Consider the following 20,422-nt stretch of genomic DNA (forward strand, 5'->3'; position numbering starts at 1 on the left):
TCTCTCTCCATGCCCCCTTTCTGTCTGTCTCCCTTCTTTATTTCTGTCTCCCTGTCCCCCCCCTCCTTTCTTTCTTTCTCCCTGCTCTCCCCCAAGCCACCCCCATTGGGGTACAGGCTGCCACTGCCGCCATCAGGAACAGACCGCCGCCGAGTTTTGAGCTCTCTCTGCTTCTCTTCCCCGCTTCTCTTCCCCGTAAAGAGGACGCTGAAGCACCGGGCCGACCAACCTTCACCACCCAACATCAATTCTGACGTCGGAGAGGAAGTTCTGAGCCAGCCTCTAACTGCTCAGCCCCTTGTGTCCAGATTCATGAAAGGGCTTTCAATGTCACACCACCTCTCAAACCACCTCCAGTAGTTTTGGATCTCAATGTTGTTCTCTCTAGACTTATGAAGCCTCTTTTGAACCAATGTCTTCGGCTCATCTTAAATACCTTAATTGGAAAGTGGTTTTTCTCATCTCCCTTACTTCTGCTCGAAGAGTAAGTGAACGTCAAGCACTGGTGGTGGATCCACCATTCACAGTATTCCATCATGACAAAGTTGTGCTTCGCACTCATCCAAAGTTCCTTCCAAAAGTAGGCACTGAACTCCATCTCAATCAATCTATTGTGCTTCCAGTGTTCTTTCCTAAGCCTCATTCTCATCCTGGAGAAATGGCTCTTCATATTTTGGACTGTAAACGAGCTTTGGCTTCTTACTTACAGAAAACTCGGCCACATAGTGCATCTCAACTTTTCATCTCCTTTTATCCTAATAAGTTGGAACGTCCTGCATTCAAGAGAACTGTTTCTACATGGTTGGCGGCTTGTATTGCCTTCTGCTATGCTCAGGCTGGGCTGCAACTGGGGAGTCACATTACAGCCCACAGCTATGGCAGCTTCAGTTGCTTTCTTATGTTCCACTCCTATTGATGAGATTTGTAAAGCTGCTACTTGGTCCTCAGTTCATACATTAATATCTCACTACTGTCTGGAACTTATTCCAGATGGGATGGTCACTTCGGCCAAGCAGTATTGAGAAATTTATTTTCTTAATGGCCAACACTCCCTCCATCCCATTCTAGTAAGCTAGGAAGTCCCACAAGTGAGTATATGCTGCCTGCTTGTCCTGGGATAAAGCATAGTTACTTACCGTAACATGTATTATCCAGGGACAGCAGGCAGATATTCTCACAACCCACCCACCTCCCCTAGTTGGCTTCTTACCGCAAACCTACGTAGGGTGGGAAGGCACTCCCACATGCTGCTGGCAGTTCGCAAACTTTCTCAAATTCTTAAAGTGGCGATGCACTTTTAAAGCTGTCTGTACCGGGACTCCATGGATGACATCATCCACATGTGAGAATATTTGCCTACTGTTCCTGGATAACACCTGTTATGATAAGTAACTGTGCTTTATGGACATCCCTGTCTTATTAGTCACAACACTCTTGAGCTTAAGTTTTTGTAGCTACATCAGCACTCAGTACTTTGTATCTCACCTAGGTAGCACTTTCATTCACTACTTTAACAGTCCTTAGATAGATATATTTAATCTACTTGAGGAAGGCTTGTATAAGCCGAAATATGGACCGTGTTGGATCCGTAAACACGGACCAAGTTGGGCCCGTTGACACAGATAGGGTCAACACCTTTGTACAGTGAATGTATTATCCTGATTTTATTCATCACTTTTAATAAACACTTCAAGAACATTGCATTCTACAGTTTCCGCTTTCTTCTGGTATCCCTTACATTACTGTGAAACTTCTTGGGTTTTCTTTGTTGTTTGCCTTATTGTTTCTCTGGAACCATGTGTTTAAGAGAGTGTTAAAAGAATTCACACTAAATAATGACTTTTAAGTCAGATGGGACAGGCTTTGCTCATCAGAATAGGAATAGGAGGAGGAGTCTTGCTCTGAACTATTTGATTTGAACTTCTTGGTAAACCACCAAATGAATGCATCAGTGATGTGGCAGAGGGAAGGCCCCAGAGCAGCCTGTTCAGAGCGCTGCCACCACCGCTGTTTTTGGAGGCCTCTGAGCGGAGGTATGTCGGTCTCATGGTGGGAGAGTTGGTAGGGTTCTGCTGCACAGGGGGATGGGAGGGAAGGATAGAAAGATGTTGCACAAGGGGATGGGTAAGAGGGTCGGTGGGGTTCTGTACATAGCGTTATTAGAGGGATAGAAAGATGCTGCACAAAGGGATGGGTGAGAGGAGGAAAGATGCTGCACATGGGGGGGGGGAGAAAGGAAAGAGGAAGAATTGGGGTGGAGGAGATGAAGGGAGAGATGATTGTTGTACATGAAAAAAAAAAAAAAAGAGACATCCCCCGAAAATAAGCCCTGTCTTATTTTCGGGGAAACACGGTAGTTACCTTGACGAATGCTGGGAGGAATATGCAAATGGACAACAAGACTTCCCTCAAAAGAGCTGTCATGCATCAATAAGTATACTGTATACCTAAGAAAAAAAGGTCAGCTTAAAAAATAGTGAGATTATAAAGGCATGGTTTAAAGTGGATGGGTTTCTACCGTGTTTCCCCCCAAATAAGACACTGTCTTATATTAATTTTGGTCCCAAAAAACCCACTAGGTCTTATTTTCAGGGAAACAATGTCCAATCACAAACCCACAGCATCTTTCTATCCCCACCAACACTTCCAGCTCTCCTTCCATATATCGACCACGAGACCGACATACGGCAGCGTCGCAGCAGCAATCTAAACTAGAGAGTTGCGCGGGGACAGAAATCCCACCCGTCCCCGCCAAAGTCCCACCCGTCCCCACCCGTCCCCGTGAGGATCCCACCCGTCCCCACCCGTCCCCGTGAGGAATCCCTCCGTCCCCACCCGTCCCCGCGAGGAATCCCCTCCGTCCCCACCCATCCCCGCGAGGAATCCCCTCCGTCCCCGCCCGTCCATATAAACTTCAGAAATTGTTATTTCATTTAATTATGCTACTGAATTAAAGGCTCTGGTAGAAACCCATTTACAAATAAGCAAAAAGACTTTATTAATTTGAAAATATTAATTGGGAAGAATACATACTTTGCAAATGGGTTTCTACCAGAGCCTCTAATGTTTATAAATTTTTATCAACACAACTAATATACTACTTTATCCTGAAGCAAAATAAAAAAATAAAATATAATTCTTTTCCTACCTTTGTTGCCTAGTTTCTGCTTTCCTCATGTTCTCATTCAATTCCTTCCATCCACTGTCTCTCTTCCTTCTGCATCTTCCATTTGCTCTGTTACTGTGCCTCTCCCTTTCTTCCCCCTTCCAAATTGGTCTGGCACCCATCTTCTTCTCTCCGCTCCCCCATAGTCTGGCATCTGTCTTCTTCCCTGCCAGTGTCTTCTCCCTACTCTCTCTTCCCCATTTCCTTTCAGCGTCCTTCTCCCCGCCATCTTCCCCATGTCCTGTCAGCGTCCTTCTCCCCCCTCTGTCTTCCACATGTGCTTTCAGTGTCCTTCTCCCCCCTCTGCTTCCCCATGTCCTTTCAGCGTCCTTCTCCCTCTCTGTCTTCCCCATGGCCTTTCAGCATCCTTCTCCACCCCACCCCCCCGTCTTCCCCATGTCCTTTCAGCGTCCTTCTCCACCCCTTTGTCTTCCCCATGTGCTTTCAGCATCCTTCTCCACCCCTTTGTCTTCCCCATGTGCTTTCAGCATCCTTCTCCCCCCTCTGTCTTCCACAAGTGCTTTCAGAGTCCTTCCCCCCCCCTGCCCTTCCCATGGCCTTTCAGCGTCCTTCTCCACCCCTTTGTCTTCCCCATGTCCTTTCAGCGTCCTTCTCCACCCCTTTGTCTTCCCCATGTGCTTTCAGCATCCTTCTCCACCCCTTTGTCTTCCCCATGTGCTTTCAGCATCCTTCTCCCCCCTCTGTCTTCCACAAGTGCTTTCAGAGTCCTTCCCCCCCCCCCGTCCTTCCCATGGCCTTTCAGCGTCCTTCTCCACCCCTTTGTATTCCCCATGTGCTTTCAGCGTCCTTCTCCCTCCTCTGTCTTCAAGTGCTTTCAGAGTCCTTCCCCCCCTCCTCCCGTCTTCCCCATGGCCTTTCAGCGTCCTTCTCCCCACTCCTTCTCTACCGTCCCGGTTGCAGCACAGCCGGCCAGGTCCCCTTACTTTTGTGGCACTTCCCCGACCGACTGACAACAGCCCCGGTCCGACAAACCTCCCTGCCCTTAACTGCGAATCTAAATTACCTTATTACAGCTGCTGTAAGAAGATAATTTAGATTCGCGGCTACAGGGCAGGGAGGATTGTCGAACCGGGGCTGTTGTCGGTCGGTCGGGGAAGTGCCACAAAAGTAAGGGGACCTGGCCGGCTGTGCTGCAACCGGGGCGGGGTGTGGCGGGGCGGATCGCCCCCTCCCTTGGTAGCCACTCGAACCGCGAGGCTACTTTCCTCCTTACCTGCACTGCCTGCAGCACAGAGCCAAACGGAAGTCTTCCCGACGTCAGCGCTGACGTTTAAGCCCTCCCTCCCCTCCGACGTCAGCGCTGACGTCGGGAAGACTTCCGTTCGGCTCTGTGCTGCAAGCAGAGAAGGTAGGGAGAAGAGCCGTGCGACTGAGTACATCCAGCTTTGTTTAAGCCCTCCCTCCCCTCCGACGTCAGCGCTGACGTCGGGAAGACTTCCGTTCGGCTCTGTGCTGCAAGCAGAGAAGGTAGGGAGAAGAGCCGCGCGACTGAGTACATCCAGCCCCGCAGGAACCCCGCGACCCTCGGAGGCGTCCCCACGGGATCCCCGCGACCCTAGGGGGCGTCCCCACGGGATCCCCGCGACCCTAGGGGGCGTCCCCACGGGATCCCCGTGACCCAAAGGGGGAACCCGCGGGATGCCCGCGGGTCCCGCGGGATTCCCGTCGTCCCCGTTCCCGTGCAGCTCTCTAATCTAAACGCGCTGCTTTGTGCCTTCTAATAATAATAACAACTTTATTTTTCTATACCGCCACAATCGTGCGACTTCTAGGCGGTTCACATCGAAGAGAGCTGGACAATCAGTGAGTTACAATATGCAGATAGTGAAATTACAGTAAGCAGAATCTTAAAATTGCAGCGAATTACAATATACAGTTTGTTTAGAATTTCAGAGGGGCCCTTTTAGAAAAAAGTAGCGAATTACAGAATACAATTTGTTAAGAATTTTCAGAGGGGACATATCAGGAAAAAATTGGAATTAGTGTTTGGAGTAGTTAATGTTTAGGTGATATATCTGTTGAATAAGGCAGTTTTTATGACTTTTCTAAAAGCGACGTAGGTCAGTCTTGCTCCATTAATGTAGTTGTCTAGCAAGTGTTGTTGTTTGTTTGCTTGGTACATAAAAGTTTCATCATATTGTATTGTATTTACAGCCGGTAATGCTTGGATATGCAAATAGATTGCAGTTTCTGGTTTGTCTGATGACATCAGTGATGCAACAGAGAAATGCCCCAGCGGGAGAAGGCACGAAGCAGCGCATTTAGAATGCTGCTGTGATGCTGCCGTTTGGAAGAAGGTAATGGTATGTCGGTCTCGCAGTCGGTGTGGGGAGGGAGAGATGGCAGGGTCGGCGTGGGGAGGGTGCCTGGAGGTGAGCTGGAGCGCTGCTGCCTGCAAATCCAACCCTTTAACTAGGGCATATTTTTGGGGTAGGTATTATATTAAGATCTACTCTGAAAATCATGCTAGGGCTTATTTTCGGGGTAGATCTTATTTTCAGGGAAACACAGTATAGATATCAAAGTAACATTTAGGTTTAGTTTTTGTCAAATCTCAAAGTTAAAAATAGAATATAATTTTGAAGCTACTATGCATCTTAAACTCTACGTACAAAAGTCACTTGGTGGGTTGTGTGTAAGATTCCTGTAGAATTCTGTTCTGTGAGCTTTCTTTAATCCTGTGCACAATCCAAAATCAGACAACTTTACGTGACCCTAAACAACAACAAACAAGAGTGTTATTCAAAGCAATTTTAAAAATTGTATTGAAATATAGACCTATCAATGTGTACAAATCAACATGAAATTTTCAAATCAATTACTAAGAAGTGGGATGATAACTATAAATTTATTTTCTATAAAAACTGAAAAAATAGCCAATGTACCTTGGCATCCAGTAAGAGGTTATCTGGTTTGATATCTCTGTGAATGAACCCCAGTTGGTGAATAGCATCAATAGCCAGCACAGTTTCAGCAATATAAAACTGAGTCTCTTCTTCTGTTAAAGTATCCTTCTTCATGAGCAATGTCATCATATCACCTAATCAAAATTAAAGTGAAACAAAATGGATTATACTCGTATATATAAAAATATAATTCCAAACAATAGTTAAAACTGATGTCTGTGTATCACACAATTATTCCTAATTTATTTTTATCTCCAGCTACCTATTCCAAGTCTTCACATATGGTTGTTGTCTATACTCATATATAGTGCCTTGCAAAGTCTTAACATCCTTGTAGACTTTTCAGATTTGCTCTCTGAAAAATGAAATTCAACATGCACTGAAATAGCAGTTAATTTCTTTATATATATATATATATATATATATATATATATCTTTATTAGATTTTCAAACTACAACTGTGCATCAATTAATTCATATACATAAAATATCGCAAGACAAGCACAATAAACTTTCAGACATTAACATACAATTAAATTTTCCCCCACCCTCCCACCCAATACTCAAATAAAATAAAACCCACAAGAAACTATCCATATATACCCTGAATCAAGTTCCAATGCAACTCCCTTCCCCCACCCCCCCTGGATGTGTATGTTTACAAGCCTATAAAATAAAATCAATTATTCTTCCTTACAAAATTTCGCCAGTGGCTCCCAAACATCCATAAACTTTAGAAACATAGAAACATAGAAAGATGACGGCAGAAAAGGGCTACAGCCCATCAAGTCTGCCCACTCTACTGACCCACCCCATTAAGTCTGGGTGCTAATGACTTAGTTCTTTAGCTCGACCCTCGTAGTGATCCTACGTGGATGTCCCATTTATTCTTAAAGTCGAGCACGCTGGTGGCCTTGATCACCTGCATCGGAAGTTTGTTCCAGTGATCCACCACCCTTTCTGTGAAGAAGTACTTCCTGGTGTCACCATTAAAGTTCCCTCCTCTGAGTTTGAGTTCGTGCCCTCTTGTGACCGATGGTCCTTTGAGAAGGAAGATGTCGTTTTCCACCTCGACACGTCCTGTGACATATTTAAATGTCTCAATCATGTCCCCCCTTTCCCTGCGCTCCTCTAGAGTATAGAGCTGCAATTTGCCCAGTCTTTCTTCGTATGAGAGACCCTTGAGTCCGGAGACCATTCTAGTGGCCATCCGCTGGACCGACTCGGCTCGAAGCACATCTTTACGGTAATGTGGCCTCCAGAATTGCACACAGTACACCAGATGAGGTCTCACCATGGCTCTGTAAAGTGGCATTATGACTTCAGGCTTGCGGCTGACGAAGCTTCTCTTGATACATCCCATCATTTGCCTTGCCTTGGATGAGGCCTCCTCCACTTGTTTGGCCGCCTTCATGTCTGCACTGATGATTACTCCCAAATCCCGTTCTTCTGAAGTCCTAGCTAGTGCTACTCCATTCAAGGTGTATGTTCTGCATGGATTTCTGCTGCCGAGATGCATGACTTTACACTTCTTAGCGTTGAAGCCCAGCTGCCATGTTGAGGACCAGTTTTCCAACATGATCCTGCGTCATACTACCCTTGAGACTGCTTTCACTTACTATATTACACAGTTTGGCGTCGTCGGCGAACAGTGCTACCTTACCCTGAAGCCCCCAGGTTAAATCCCTTATGAATATGTTGAAAAGAGATGGTCCCAGGACTGATCCTTGCGGCACTCCGCTAGTCACCTCCGATGTCTCAGAGAGGGTGCCGTTGACCACCACCCTCTGAAGTCTTCCACTCAGCCAATCATTGACCCATGCAGTTAGTTTCTCACCTAACCCCATCGATTTCATCTTGTTTAATAGTCTACGGTGCGGGACCCTTGCTGTATAGCCATGAAACATTCCATTTTAAAAATGTAACAGCGATTCCCACCAGGGTGTCCCTCTTCCGCATCATCAGTGATATCATCAGCGATGCAGCAGAGGGAAGGCCCCAGCAGGCAGGCCAGGAGCAGCCTGTTTACCGCTGCTACTTTAGCTTAAAGTCTGAGGCGAGTTGAATCAGCATCGAATCGGGGGCAGGGGGAGCAAATCATCATTGAATTTAGTTGCGGTATCGGCAGTAATTCCCACAAGCTGCCTGCTGCTGACTTGGGGGGGAATGGATCCATTCAATTAAATTGGGCAGCACTACCACGTACCCCCAAACAAGCAGCATGCGTACCCCTAAGGGTACGCATACCATGTGTTGAGAAACACTGCATTAGGACACCTTACACCCCAATAGCTAGTGTTACCCCCTTTGGCTGAAATAACTGCAGTGAGATACTTCTTGTAGCCATCTACATCAGTCTGAGGAAAGTTTGGCCTACTCCTCAATTAAATTTTTTCAGCTGTGAGATGTTTGAGGGGTTTCTTGCATGTATAGCCCGTTTCAAATCATTCCACAGCATTTCAATGGGATTAATATCAGGGCTTTGACTCTGTCACTCCAGGACTCTCCATTTCTTAGTTTTCAGCCAGTTCTTGGTGGATTTACTATGTTTTGGGTCATTGTTGTGTTGTAGGGTCCAGTTCCGCTTCAGCTTTAATTTTCTTACAGATGGTCTCACATGTTCCTCAAGCTCCATCTGATACACAGTAGGATTCATGATGGTGAGTTGGCCAGGACCTGCTGCAGCAAAGCATCCCCAAACCATGACATTTCCACCTCCATGCTTCACAGTTGGTATGAGGTATTTTTCCTGGAATGCTGAATTTGGTATACGCCAAACATGTCCTCTTTTCTGGTGTCCAAATAATTCAATTTTAGACGCATCTGTCCATAGAACACTATTCCAGAAGTCCTGGTGTTTGCCTACGTTCTCTCTGGCAAACTTCAGTCTGGCCTTGATGTTTCTCTTAGAGATCAAAGGTTTCCCTCCTTGCACACTTCCCATGCAAGTTAAATTTGTGCAGTCTCTTTCTAATCGTAGAGGCATGCATTTTCACATCAACAGTGGCAAGAGCCTGCTGTAGGTCCCGTGATGACATTTTTGTTTTTTTGGAGACACTTTTTTTAGCATCTTGCGGTCTGTTTTGGGGTTCAACTTGCTTGGATGGCCAGACCTGGGCATCTTGGCAGTTGTTTGGAAAGTCGTCCACTTCTACATTATTTTCCGGAATGTGGAATGGCTAATGTCAAATTCTTATGAGATCTTTTTAAATCCCTTACCAGACTTATAAGCTGCTACAATCTTCTTTCTGAAGGTCTCAGATTGCTCTTTTGATCTCACCATGGTAAGCACACCACATTAAATGTCTGAGGTTTAAGTAGGACAAACCTCCTTCAAAATGCTGAGTAATGATGTTCTAATCATGTGCACATGATGTGATACACCTGTGTGTGATTTGAGCCACTTTAAGTGGGAGGATATGTGAGAGTGTCCTAATTTATTCCTCAGTTAGAATACACATTTTTGTGCATATCTTTTGTTTCATGAGTAAATCAAGGAAAGTTTTTGTTTGTAATTGCACATCACTTTCTTTTCCAGAGATAAATAAAAAAAAGATTTGACATAAGCACTGGCAAGTTAGATGCAAAGCATTGATAAAGACAGATAAGAAAGAATATGAAGAGAAACTTGCAAAAGAGGCAAAAACTCATAGCAATTTTTTTAGGTACATCAGAAGCAGAAAACCTGTGAGGGAATCTGTGGGATCCTTGGATGATCAAGGAGAAAAAGTGGCGCTCAAGGAGGATAAGGCCATAGCCGAAAAACTGAGTGAATTCTTTGCGTCAGTCTTTACGGAAGAAGATGTAAGAGATCTACCTGAACCAGAAATGGTTTTCAAGGGTGAGGATGCGGAGGAACTGAAAGAAATCTTGGTGAATCTGGAAGATGTATTAAGCCAAATCGACAAATTAAATAGTGATAAATCGCCAGGACCGGATGGTATACATCCCAGGGTACTAAAAGAACTCAAACATGAAATTGCTGACCTGCTGTTAGTGATCTGTAACCTGTCGCTAAAATCATCTGTAGTACCTGAAGATTGGAGGATGGTCAATATTATGCTGATTTTTAAAAAGGGCTCCAGGAGAGATCTGGGAAATTACAGACTGGTAAATCTCACTTCAGTGCCGGGCAAAATGGTAGAAACAATTATAAAAAATAAAATTGTGGAACACGTAGACAAACATGATTTAATGAGATGGAGTCAGCATGGGTTCAGCCGAGGGAAATCTTGCCTCACCAATTTGCTTGACTTCTTTGAAGGTGTGGATAAAGGTGAGCCAATTGATAGTGTATCAAGATTTTCAGAAAGCTTTTGATAAAGTTCATCATGAGAGGCTCCTGAGAAAATTAAAGTGTCATGGGATAGGTGGCAAAGTTCAGTTGTGGATTCGGAATTGGCTAACGGATAGAAAACAGAGGGTAGGGTTAAATGGTCATTTATCTCAATGGAGGAGAGTAAACAGTGGAGTGCCGCAGGGGTCTGTACTGGGACCGGTGCTATTTAACTTATTTGTAAATGATCTAGAAATTGAAACGACGAGTGAGGTGATTAAATTTGCAGATGACACTAAACTGTTCAAAGTTGTTAAAATGCATGCGTATTGTGAAAAATTGCAGGCTTACCTTAGGAAATTGGAAGACTGGGCATCCAAATAGCAGATGAAATTTAATGTGGACAAATACAAAGTGATGCACATTGTGATTCAGGTTATTCTTCCCAGTTACCGGATGCTAGGGTCCATCTTGGGGATTAGCACACAAGAAAAGGATCTGGGTGCCATTGTAGACAATATGATGAAACTTTCCACCCAATGTGCAGCGGTGGCCAAAAAAGCAAACAGGATGCTAGGAATTATTAAAAAAGGGATGGTTAATAAGACTAAGAATGTTATAATGCCCCTGTATCACTCCATGGTGCGACCTCATCTGGAGTATTGCGTTCAATCCTGGTCTCCTTATCTCAAGAACGATATAGTGAAGCTAGAAAAGATTTAAGAAGAGCGATCAAGATGATAAAGGAGATGAACTCCTCTCATATGAGGAAAGACTAAAACGGTTATGGCTCTTCAGCTTGGAAAAGAGAAAGCTGAGGGGACATATGATTGAAGTGGAGTAGAAAGGGTACAAGTGGATCAATTTTTCACTCAGTCAAAAATTACAAAGACTAGGGGACACTCGATGAAGTTACAGGGAAATACTTTTAAAACCAATAGGAGGAAATATTTTTCACTTAGAGAATAGTTAAGCTCTGGAACGCATTGCCAGAGGTTGTGGTAAGAGTGGATAGCGTAGCTGGTTTTAAGAAAAGTTTGGACAAGTTCCTGGAGGAAAAGTCCATAGTCTGTTATTGAGAAAGACATAGGGGAAGCCACTGCTTGCCCTGGGTCAGTAGAATGGAATATTGCTACTCCGTGAGAACGGGCTACTGGGCTTGATGGAACATTGGTCTGACCCAGTAAGGCTGTTCATATGTTCTTAAAAGCACACAGTGAGCTGCTGCTGCTGATCTGGGGTGGGAGGGGGATGCTGGGGAGAGAAGACAAGAAAGGCAGGAGATATGCGACAGCAGAAGGAAGTTGGGATACATACAGCGCCGGCGCCGCGTATATGCGATGGCAAAAAGAAGTTGGGAGGCATACAGCGCCAATATAATGTACCCCAACAATGGTGCGGCATACTTCCTGGGGTACGTGTACCACATGTTGAGAAACACTGTCCTAGAGCATGTGAGCAAGGTCAGTGTGCCCTATATGAACATGTTGCTACAAGATGTGCAATGTTCTGAAATATCACATGGTAGTGGGTGTTCTAAGTCATTATTGTTGCTAAGGAAAATTACTAATAAAATAAGACTGGGAAGAAATCATGTGATCCAAAAAACATTGCTGGAGTATGAAATTTAATGAAGCAATTGTAATTGGATGATGTACCAACTACGTATGTTTAATAATGAAGTGATGTCATAAACCCAATAAAATGGCCAATCACTTGTAATTCGGGGAGAATCTTGGTTGGTATTCTACTAGTTAGAAGAACGTCAAGAACTCCCAAGGCCTTGAATATTTAAACTACAAATTGTGTCTGGTAGTTTTTTCCCCATGGCCTCCTCCAGAGATAAAAGAAAGGGCTGAAGGTTATGAAATCTGTATATATAGTTATTCAGAGCAAACATAACCACTAATAAAACTAAGAATCCTTTAAGTGAAATTTGGTTTGCAAATCATTAAAAGTAAGCCACTTATATTACTCATTACATAAAGCACTTATGTCCCATATACTTTGAATCTGTCAATTATGCCAATAAATTTGCTCATCAATTAGATTATTATTATTGTACCATATCAGGCAATATAATGTAGAGGACCATGGATGTTCTAAGCCAGTGTCCCGCAAACTTTTTTTTGCTAAGGCACACTAATGGAGCAAATGTTTTTCTGTGGCACACCCACAACTCTGCCTCATCCCTAGCCCTACCCCCCACACAAACTTCATCTCATTTTCGCTGAGCTCAAGATCGAGTCTGGCTGGAGGGTCTCCAAGAATGTGCACACACTATACAACTTCCAAATTGGGGGGGGGGGTTAAAATTCATTTTGATGTTCCCATTTCTTCAAACATTTTTTTTTAAACCTTTATTTCTGATATAGGCTTGATGCAACATGTTAATGCTCCTACATATTCTTTTGATCATATATTGGATGTTCTGCTTATAGATCCTTCTATTGACTATATGGCTTCTCATTACCATACTATCTTGCACCAATCATTGTTTGGTCATCTTTGATTTAAAGTTACATCAATCAAATATTTATATGGTACCATCTTCTGGTGTTGTTTCAAGTAGAGATTTACACAAATTGGATCAACACAAATTATCACCATTGTCTAAATATTTTTCAACAGATTTTGAGGATTAACCCTTAGAACACAGGTGTCAAAGTCGGTCCTCGAGGGCCGGAATCCAGTCGGGTTTTCAGGATTTCCCCAATGAATATGCATGAGATCTATGTGCATGCACTGCTTTCAATGCATATTCATTGGGGAAATCCTGAAAACCCGACTGGATTACGGCCCTCGAGGAGGGACTTTGACACCCCTGCCTTAGAAGAACAAGTGTCTATTTGGGATCATGTTCTAAGAAAAATTAGTTAAATTGGCTAAAAAGCAATTTTATTCTAAATTGATTAGGGATGGTTATCATAGTACTAAACAGTTATATGCATTGGTCAAAGGTTTGACAGGGTCATGTACAAACTTGTTTTCTGAAGCAAATTCCCCAATGATTTAGCAAAATTTTAGTAATAAAGTGAGTTTATTACATAATACTATTATAACACAAAACATTAGCCATAATTTAGATGGGATCAGTGGATCATCTGATATAGAGTCTCGACTCAAACCTCTTTTACTCTAGGAAATTCTTGGGAATCTTAATTTATGTACTTTAATGTCTTTATATAATATCATTATAGATATGAATGCTTCATTTTATAATCTTGATTCTGGATTGATATAAATTGTGGAAGCAGTCATTGATTCATCAATTCTGAAAAATTCTTAAGTAGATGCTACAGTGTCAACACTTTAGACCTATATGCCAAGTTACCTTTTCCAGCAAAAGTAATAGAGAAAATGGTTTTTACCCAGTTTTACATCCATGACAAGCTGAAAAGACCTGGCCACAGTATAGAAACCATTATTACATTATTAAATGAACTTGATAGAATTTTGTCAGTAGACACTTGGTCCTGGCAATTTCATTAGATCTTGCCTCGTCATTTGATTTAGCTGACCATACTCTTAGATGCTCATCTATATTCTACAGGTCTTAGAAGAGAGGTAAGAGTGGTTTAAAACTTTTTTTAGGTGACTATTTTAAAAAGAACAGTCTTTCATACTACTTAATTGAGGCCTTTTCAAACAACCTGCAGGATCCCATATGGCTCCTCAATCTCTCCTTTACTCTAACATTTTTTAAAGTCCATTGTTTACCATCATTCAGTATTTTGGGGTACGGTTTTGTTTTGTTATGCCAAAGATATTTTATTAGTTTTTTTCTACTATCCTTGATTTTGTTCCTTTACAGACAAGTTTGGAATCTATTGTGGCATGGTTGGCTGACCTTGGCTTGGTATAAAATTTGGATAAAATAAAAGCTTGTTAGATTATAGGTCTAAAAGACCAACAACATTTAAGAACATAAGAAGTTGCCTCCGCTGAGGTAGACCAGAGGTCCATCTCGCCCAGCGGTCTGCTCCCGCGGTGGCCCATCAGACCCATTGCCTGAGCAATGGTCCCAGACTATTCCTATAACCTACCGCTACTCCTATCTGTACCCCTCAATTCCTTTATCCTCTAGGAACCTATCCAAACCTTCTTTGAAGCCTTGTAACGTGCTCCGGCCTATCACAGCCTCCGGAAGCGCGTTCCATGTATCCACCACCTTCTGGGTGAAAAAGAACTTTCTGGCATTTGTTCTAAATCTGTCCCCTTTTAATTTCTCCGAGTGTCCCCTTGTACTTGTGGTTCCCCATAATCTGAAAAATCTGTCCCTGTCTACCTTTTCTATACCCTTCAGGATCTTGAAGGTTTCTATCATGTCTCCTCTAAGTCTCCGCTTTTCCAGGGAGAACAGCCCCAGCTTTTTCAGTCTGTCAGTATATGAGAGGTTTTCCATACCCCTTATCAGTTTAGTTGCTCTTCTCTGGACTCCCTCAAGTATCGCCATGTCCTTCTTGAGGTACGGCGACCAGTACTGGACACAGTATTCCAGATGCGGTCGCACCATTGCACGATACAGTGGCAGGATGACCTCCTTTGTCCTGATCGTGATACCCTTCTTAATGATACCCATCTTTTGTAGGAAAACCTATCCTGAAAGTTACCAGCTTTCAATATTTAGTCATTACTATTGACTATAAATTGTATTTTTTTGAACAAATTTCTTTTTTTAGCTAAGAAGAGTTTTTGAATTCTCAGACAATTGATATCCATCAAATATTTACTTGAGGAATCTTCTTTACATTCATTGATTCATTCTCTAGCAATCTCTCATTTGGATGAGAATATGGTTTATATTGGATTAACACAAATATTAAATGCCTCTAAACCATCTAAAATGTAGCTCTAAGATCATTGGGTAGTATGAAGAAATAATGATCACATTACTCCAATGTTTTTTTTTAAAAATTTTCAATGGTTATCTATTATAGAATTAAATTCAAAATTCAAAGGGCCATTTATGAAAAGATTTCTAGCTACCATTGAGCATTTTAAGATAATTATAAAACCGCTGGATGGTCATACCAACCATTTCTAGTGCTCATTGGGATTCCACCTGTGCCAATGCATTGACTGATCCTACTACGTGGAATTCTTTGCCCCAAATTATTTGGATTGAGGTGACATTGAAGAAATGTAAGATTTTATTGAAGATGTATTTTTTGAATTGGCATTTAATATGTCAGTCCATTGTGGAGTGGAAGATTTATTAGTACACTGGTAAGCATGAAGGCGTTCTAAATATATCTTTTTACATTATTTCTATTTCTCTTCCCCTTTGTAGAAATGATATAGGTCTTTGCTACTCTATCTTATGACATTCCTTTCTGTTTATTAATTTTGTTTTTATTTTGTAAACTGCCTCTATCCTGGTGAGCTAGGCAATATAACAAATTTCAAATAAACTGTAAACTCTAATACAAATCGTGTGGATTAATTCTTTAGGAAAACCAAAATGTTCAACATCACAAAATAAGCATTTCCATTCTAAATGATGGAAGCGGCCTTTGATCAAGAAGAGAAACTGATATTAGAGATCAAGCCCTTGATTGGGCAAAGTAGAGAATATGATAAAATAATCTAGTGTTATCTGCACCATTTCTTCCCTTGACATAACTTTTTTAGTTTAGTAACCAATAGTTTAGCAAATATTTTATAGTCCAACTTTGGAAAAGAAATGGGAGAATAATTTTGCACTAGTTGTGGCCCCCTGTTGGTTTAGATAGGACAATAGTGTTAGCTTCTAGAAAATGAATCAATCTATTGGGATTAGTGAAAATATACTTATAGTAGAAGATGAGGTGACAAAATCAGAAAAGGTCTTCTTGTAAGATTCTGATGGAAAGCCGTCTGGATCAGGAGCTTTGCTAAAACCATAGATTTGATTGCTGCACTTATCTCTTCTTTAACAATGGAGTAACATAGCAGCGGAATGTGTTGTGGAGCAACATATGGTTTTGACCTGTGATTTGACCTGTGATTATAATTGAAAGCTTAGAGCACTGGTCTTTGACCCGGGGGCTGCCTTGTGAGCAGACTGCTTGGCACGATGGACCACTGGTCCGACCCAGCAGTGGCAATTCTTATGTTCTTAGTAATTGATTTCAAAAAGCTACTAATTGTTTGGTTTGTAGTATCACTTTAAAAAGTATACAACAAAGTGTAAAAGCCACACAATTTGGTTAGAATGTCTTTAGTTGAAGTGTAAGTCTTATTGGAGAATTTTAAACATGCTATCCTTTGTTTGATTTTGTGACCTTTTAAATAAGAGGCCAAAAGTCAACCTGATTTGTTGGCAGCAGCATAACAAACAGCACTTTGTCCGAAAGTAAACACAGAGGCTGTAGTACTAAATATAGTATTGTACTGAAACTTAAGTTGTAATTTCCTTAAAGATTGACCATCTTAGCTTGTATATATTAACAATTCCAAGTCATGAATCTCTTTTTCTAGATATTCCAGTTGTTGATGTTTTATTTTATGTTGGTAAGCAGAGAAGCTAATTTCTTCTTCTCAACTATACCTTATAGATTTCCCAAATAGTTGAATATGGGATGTCTGTGTCCAGATTGATAATTCAGAGTGTTGTGCCCAATATCAACACAATGTGCTAAAAAACAAAGGCTTATAATGAAACAGAATATTTTGCTGCTATTGTGCTCTGCAACTTCTCATGGTTCAGTCTCCAGAGTTTATATAACATTTTTACAACATTAGTGGTATATATTGGGTAGTAGTTTATGATTTTCTATCAAAAGTGATGGTTCATTGGCTAGACCATTTAGACTTTAAAAAAAATGTTCTTTAGAGTTTTCTGAATATTTATCTTTCCATTGTTAGATTTGTAGACCTAAGTGCTTTTCACTGCAAATGAATGTTCATCCCTAGTAATAAAGGGTGTTTATCAAAGGTAAGAGCCATGCAAAATGTATTAAATGTTGGGTTTTTTTGACCTGTGATTATAATTGAAAGCTTAAAGTTTCACCAGTAGGTAGTGGTATAGAGAGAGCTATGAAAGTTCTGAGGTCTTTTTTCTCCATTAGTTTTTTTTGTTGTTTTTTTTTTTTATTTTGGCCCGATTATCCTAGCAAAGTTTGAATGCATTTGTGCTGTTTAATATTAAGATTTACCACACACATTTACGCTTTTCTTTTTAAATAATGGTCAAGACTGAGGCAAACCTTTGACCCTGGCAACTACTTTTAATCATAGCTTCCCTTTGTAAAATTAAGTTTCAAGTTTTTATTAATGCTTGATAAATTGCTTATTTAATTTCCTAAGCGATGTACAATTCAAATTAAAAGGTGGGCAGTGAATACAATAACATAAATTAAAACTTACTAAGTAAGACACACATGAGTCGTGAGGGGTAGGAGGAAAAGTGCTACAGTAGTAATTTTTTTTAGCTTCTTCCTTCCAACCATGACAAATTTGATAATGCATGATCACCACTGCAAATAGCACCTAAGCATTCTAAAATTTACTCCTTAAGAGTCCTTGACTGCAAGCTTTCTATGACTGCAAAAAAATTGGACTAAAAGTAAGCAGAGAGAGAGAATCTAATAAGAAGGGAGGGAGAAAAGTACAAATCCCAGGTTTGTTGTGAATTAAGGTTCATGGTTAAAATGAATGTGCTTGACATAGCAAAGCAACACTTTTTTTTTTTTTTTTTTTTTTTTTTTAGTGTCCCTGCAACTGACAACTTGTAAACCCACTGTTGGGTGCTATTTTGAATTGAGCAGATATGATCACAGAACTGTGATATAAAACCACTTGAACAATGGATTTTTTCTTTCTTTACCTGAAGACTTTGCATCTCTAAAGCAAATAATCAATACTGGTAATTAATTATATTGCATCAGTCATATCCATCTTTTTGCCTTACCTCCAGGTAGGAATTCCATAATCAGGTAAAGGTTCCTCTTATCTTGAAAGCTGTAAAACATTTTTACCACCCAGGCACCATCTGCTTCAACTAATATATCCCTTTCTGCTCGGATATGGGCCACCTGTATTTCAAAAACAAAGGGACAGAATGTGTCACCAGCCACCATTCAAGAGAACAAGAGACAAAGAGAACAAGAGACACATGCTGTACAGAATAAAGTACTAATTAGAAAGTAAACAGGATCAGCAGACTCTGGACCTGTCCCTAGACTTGAAAGAAAATGACAAAAATATCCAATCTAGGGGAAATCAAAACATTCTGTCTCCAACAGTGGGAAAAAGCATGTGCTTAGAGGAAAAGTACAAAGATGGGAGAACACATACACAAACCGTCCTGATTCCCCTACTATTGCATATATGTCACACTGGTTTCTTATCTTTAAACAAAACAAAATAGACAAAAAGAACCTAAGTTTCTAAATTACTTATTACTTTATTAAAAGAACAAATTTATTCACCATTCACCATATTTATGTGAAAAAGAAACTGCCTGTACCGCCTTCAGCAGCTACCAGAAGTTTCCTGTAATTTGATATCAATCTTTCACATTGCTGTTGAAGAATCATAGCCCAGTCTTTTTACACAACTGTTTGCTTGTTTTTTAAAGTTTAAATGTTTACAATCAAGAATAAACTCTTGTACAGAAAAGTAAATTGTTACCTTCTCTTAAATATAGGAAATAGTTAGAAGAATAAACAAAAGAAAAAAAAATACTGAAACCCACATTATATAAATCCAAAATGTCATAAGTGGAGGGGGAAAAAACCCCATAAGGAAATAAACCCAAAATGGTTAGAGGGTTACGGTTGTCCAGAAAAACTTAAAGTTGAAAAAACTGTGTGAATTGAAGTTTTTTCCCATGAATTTGATTTTTGCTTGATCAGAAAATAATTTTTTTTTAAAGTTTTAAAGCCCATCCTGGGGTCCCTCAAAGCCACTGATTACATAAAGCTCGGTTTTTCTTAAAATTTGCAATTTTTGCTTAATGGAGCACATTTCTTGGTATTATACAGCAATGCTACATTAATAAAAATACATTTTATGTCAAGTCTGTTTTATTGAAAAAGAATAAACCAGTACAGAAACAATACTAGTGTCTCCAATATGCTTATTATAAGTAGGGTTGGGTGGGGCTGGATTCCTTAGAACCCCACTAACACAGTGATACAACCACAAAAGAATAGGAAAGCATCTCCTGTCATCAAATAATGATAAAGACATTTTATGCAAAAATTCTAGCAGTATGGTATTAAATGAACCTTTAATACCTGTATTTATTGTGCACTGAGTGCAGTTTGAGGCCTCGTTGGAATGAGTTGAACAACATTTCAGGATGATGTTGACTGAGTGTTTGGAATGTCATTGGTAGATGACTACACCAAAGTGTATGTGTTTAGCTATTAGCATATGTTAAATTTCTGCTATTTTCCACAATAAAATACTTGAGGTCCTTTGTGTTTTTTTGCTGTATTGTGTTTGGGGTACTCTTCCCTCTCTAATCATTACACATGTGAGGGATGGCCTTCAAGAACTGGAATAATGTCTTAAACTATCCTTAAGATAGATTACATTTAGATGCGGACTCTCATTGACAGAAGGCATATCTTATTGATCTAAAACAGGACATTATTAGACAGGAATTGCACTATGCAAACCTGATTCAGAATTGTAGAGTACAACGAATACCAAGGGGCTTAAAGATTCAAAAGAGCCCCAATTATTTAGCAAGAACAAAACATTTCTTGATAAATGGTGTATGATCTTAAATAAATGCTCACTGGATCTTATTATCCTACTTATTGAAACCTCTAAAGAAAAATGATAAGACTCAGGTAAATTCAAACATTAAGCTAGACAAACTTAAGACAGATGATCCAGAATTTGAGGTACATTTGTCATCACTTAACACCAAATTAGAAAAGTTAAAAAAAAAGAAGTCAAGAGTACTAAATATGAGAAATTTAAGCATGATGAGGATGATTACAAGAAGGATAATATTTATCCTTGTGCTGTACCTAAAATACAGAAACCAATTAGGTATAAATTAAGTTACCAAGTAGAACCGGTTTCTGTACAAACAAATACAAATGATGCAGC

At 40.7% G+C, this 20,422-nt stretch overlaps 1 protein-coding gene across 3 annotated transcripts in view; it reads right to left on the reverse strand.

The window, feature by feature from the left end:
- STK38L (serine/threonine kinase 38 like) overlaps positions 1 to 20,422 on the reverse strand; it is a 129,612-nt gene that overhangs the window by 60,129 nt on the left and 49,061 nt on the right. For all 3 annotated transcript variants that reach the window (XM_033951983.1, XM_033951981.1, XM_033951982.1), the window contains exons 6-8: positions 18,264 to 18,387; positions 6,073 to 6,227; positions 5,800 to 5,902 (exon numbers count right to left, since the gene is read on the reverse strand). In XM_033951983.1, the coding sequence (XP_033807874.1) occupies positions 5,800 to 5,902; positions 6,073 to 6,227; positions 18,264 to 18,387 (382 nt within the window). The remainder of the gene's footprint in view (positions 1 to 5,799; positions 5,903 to 6,072; positions 6,228 to 18,263; positions 18,388 to 20,422) is intronic.

This window comes from Geotrypetes seraphini, chromosome 7 (assembly GCF_902459505.1).
Source record: "Geotrypetes seraphini chromosome 7, aGeoSer1.1, whole genome shotgun sequence".
Lineage (NCBI taxonomy): Eukaryota > Metazoa > Chordata > Amphibia > Gymnophiona > Dermophiidae > Geotrypetes > Geotrypetes seraphini.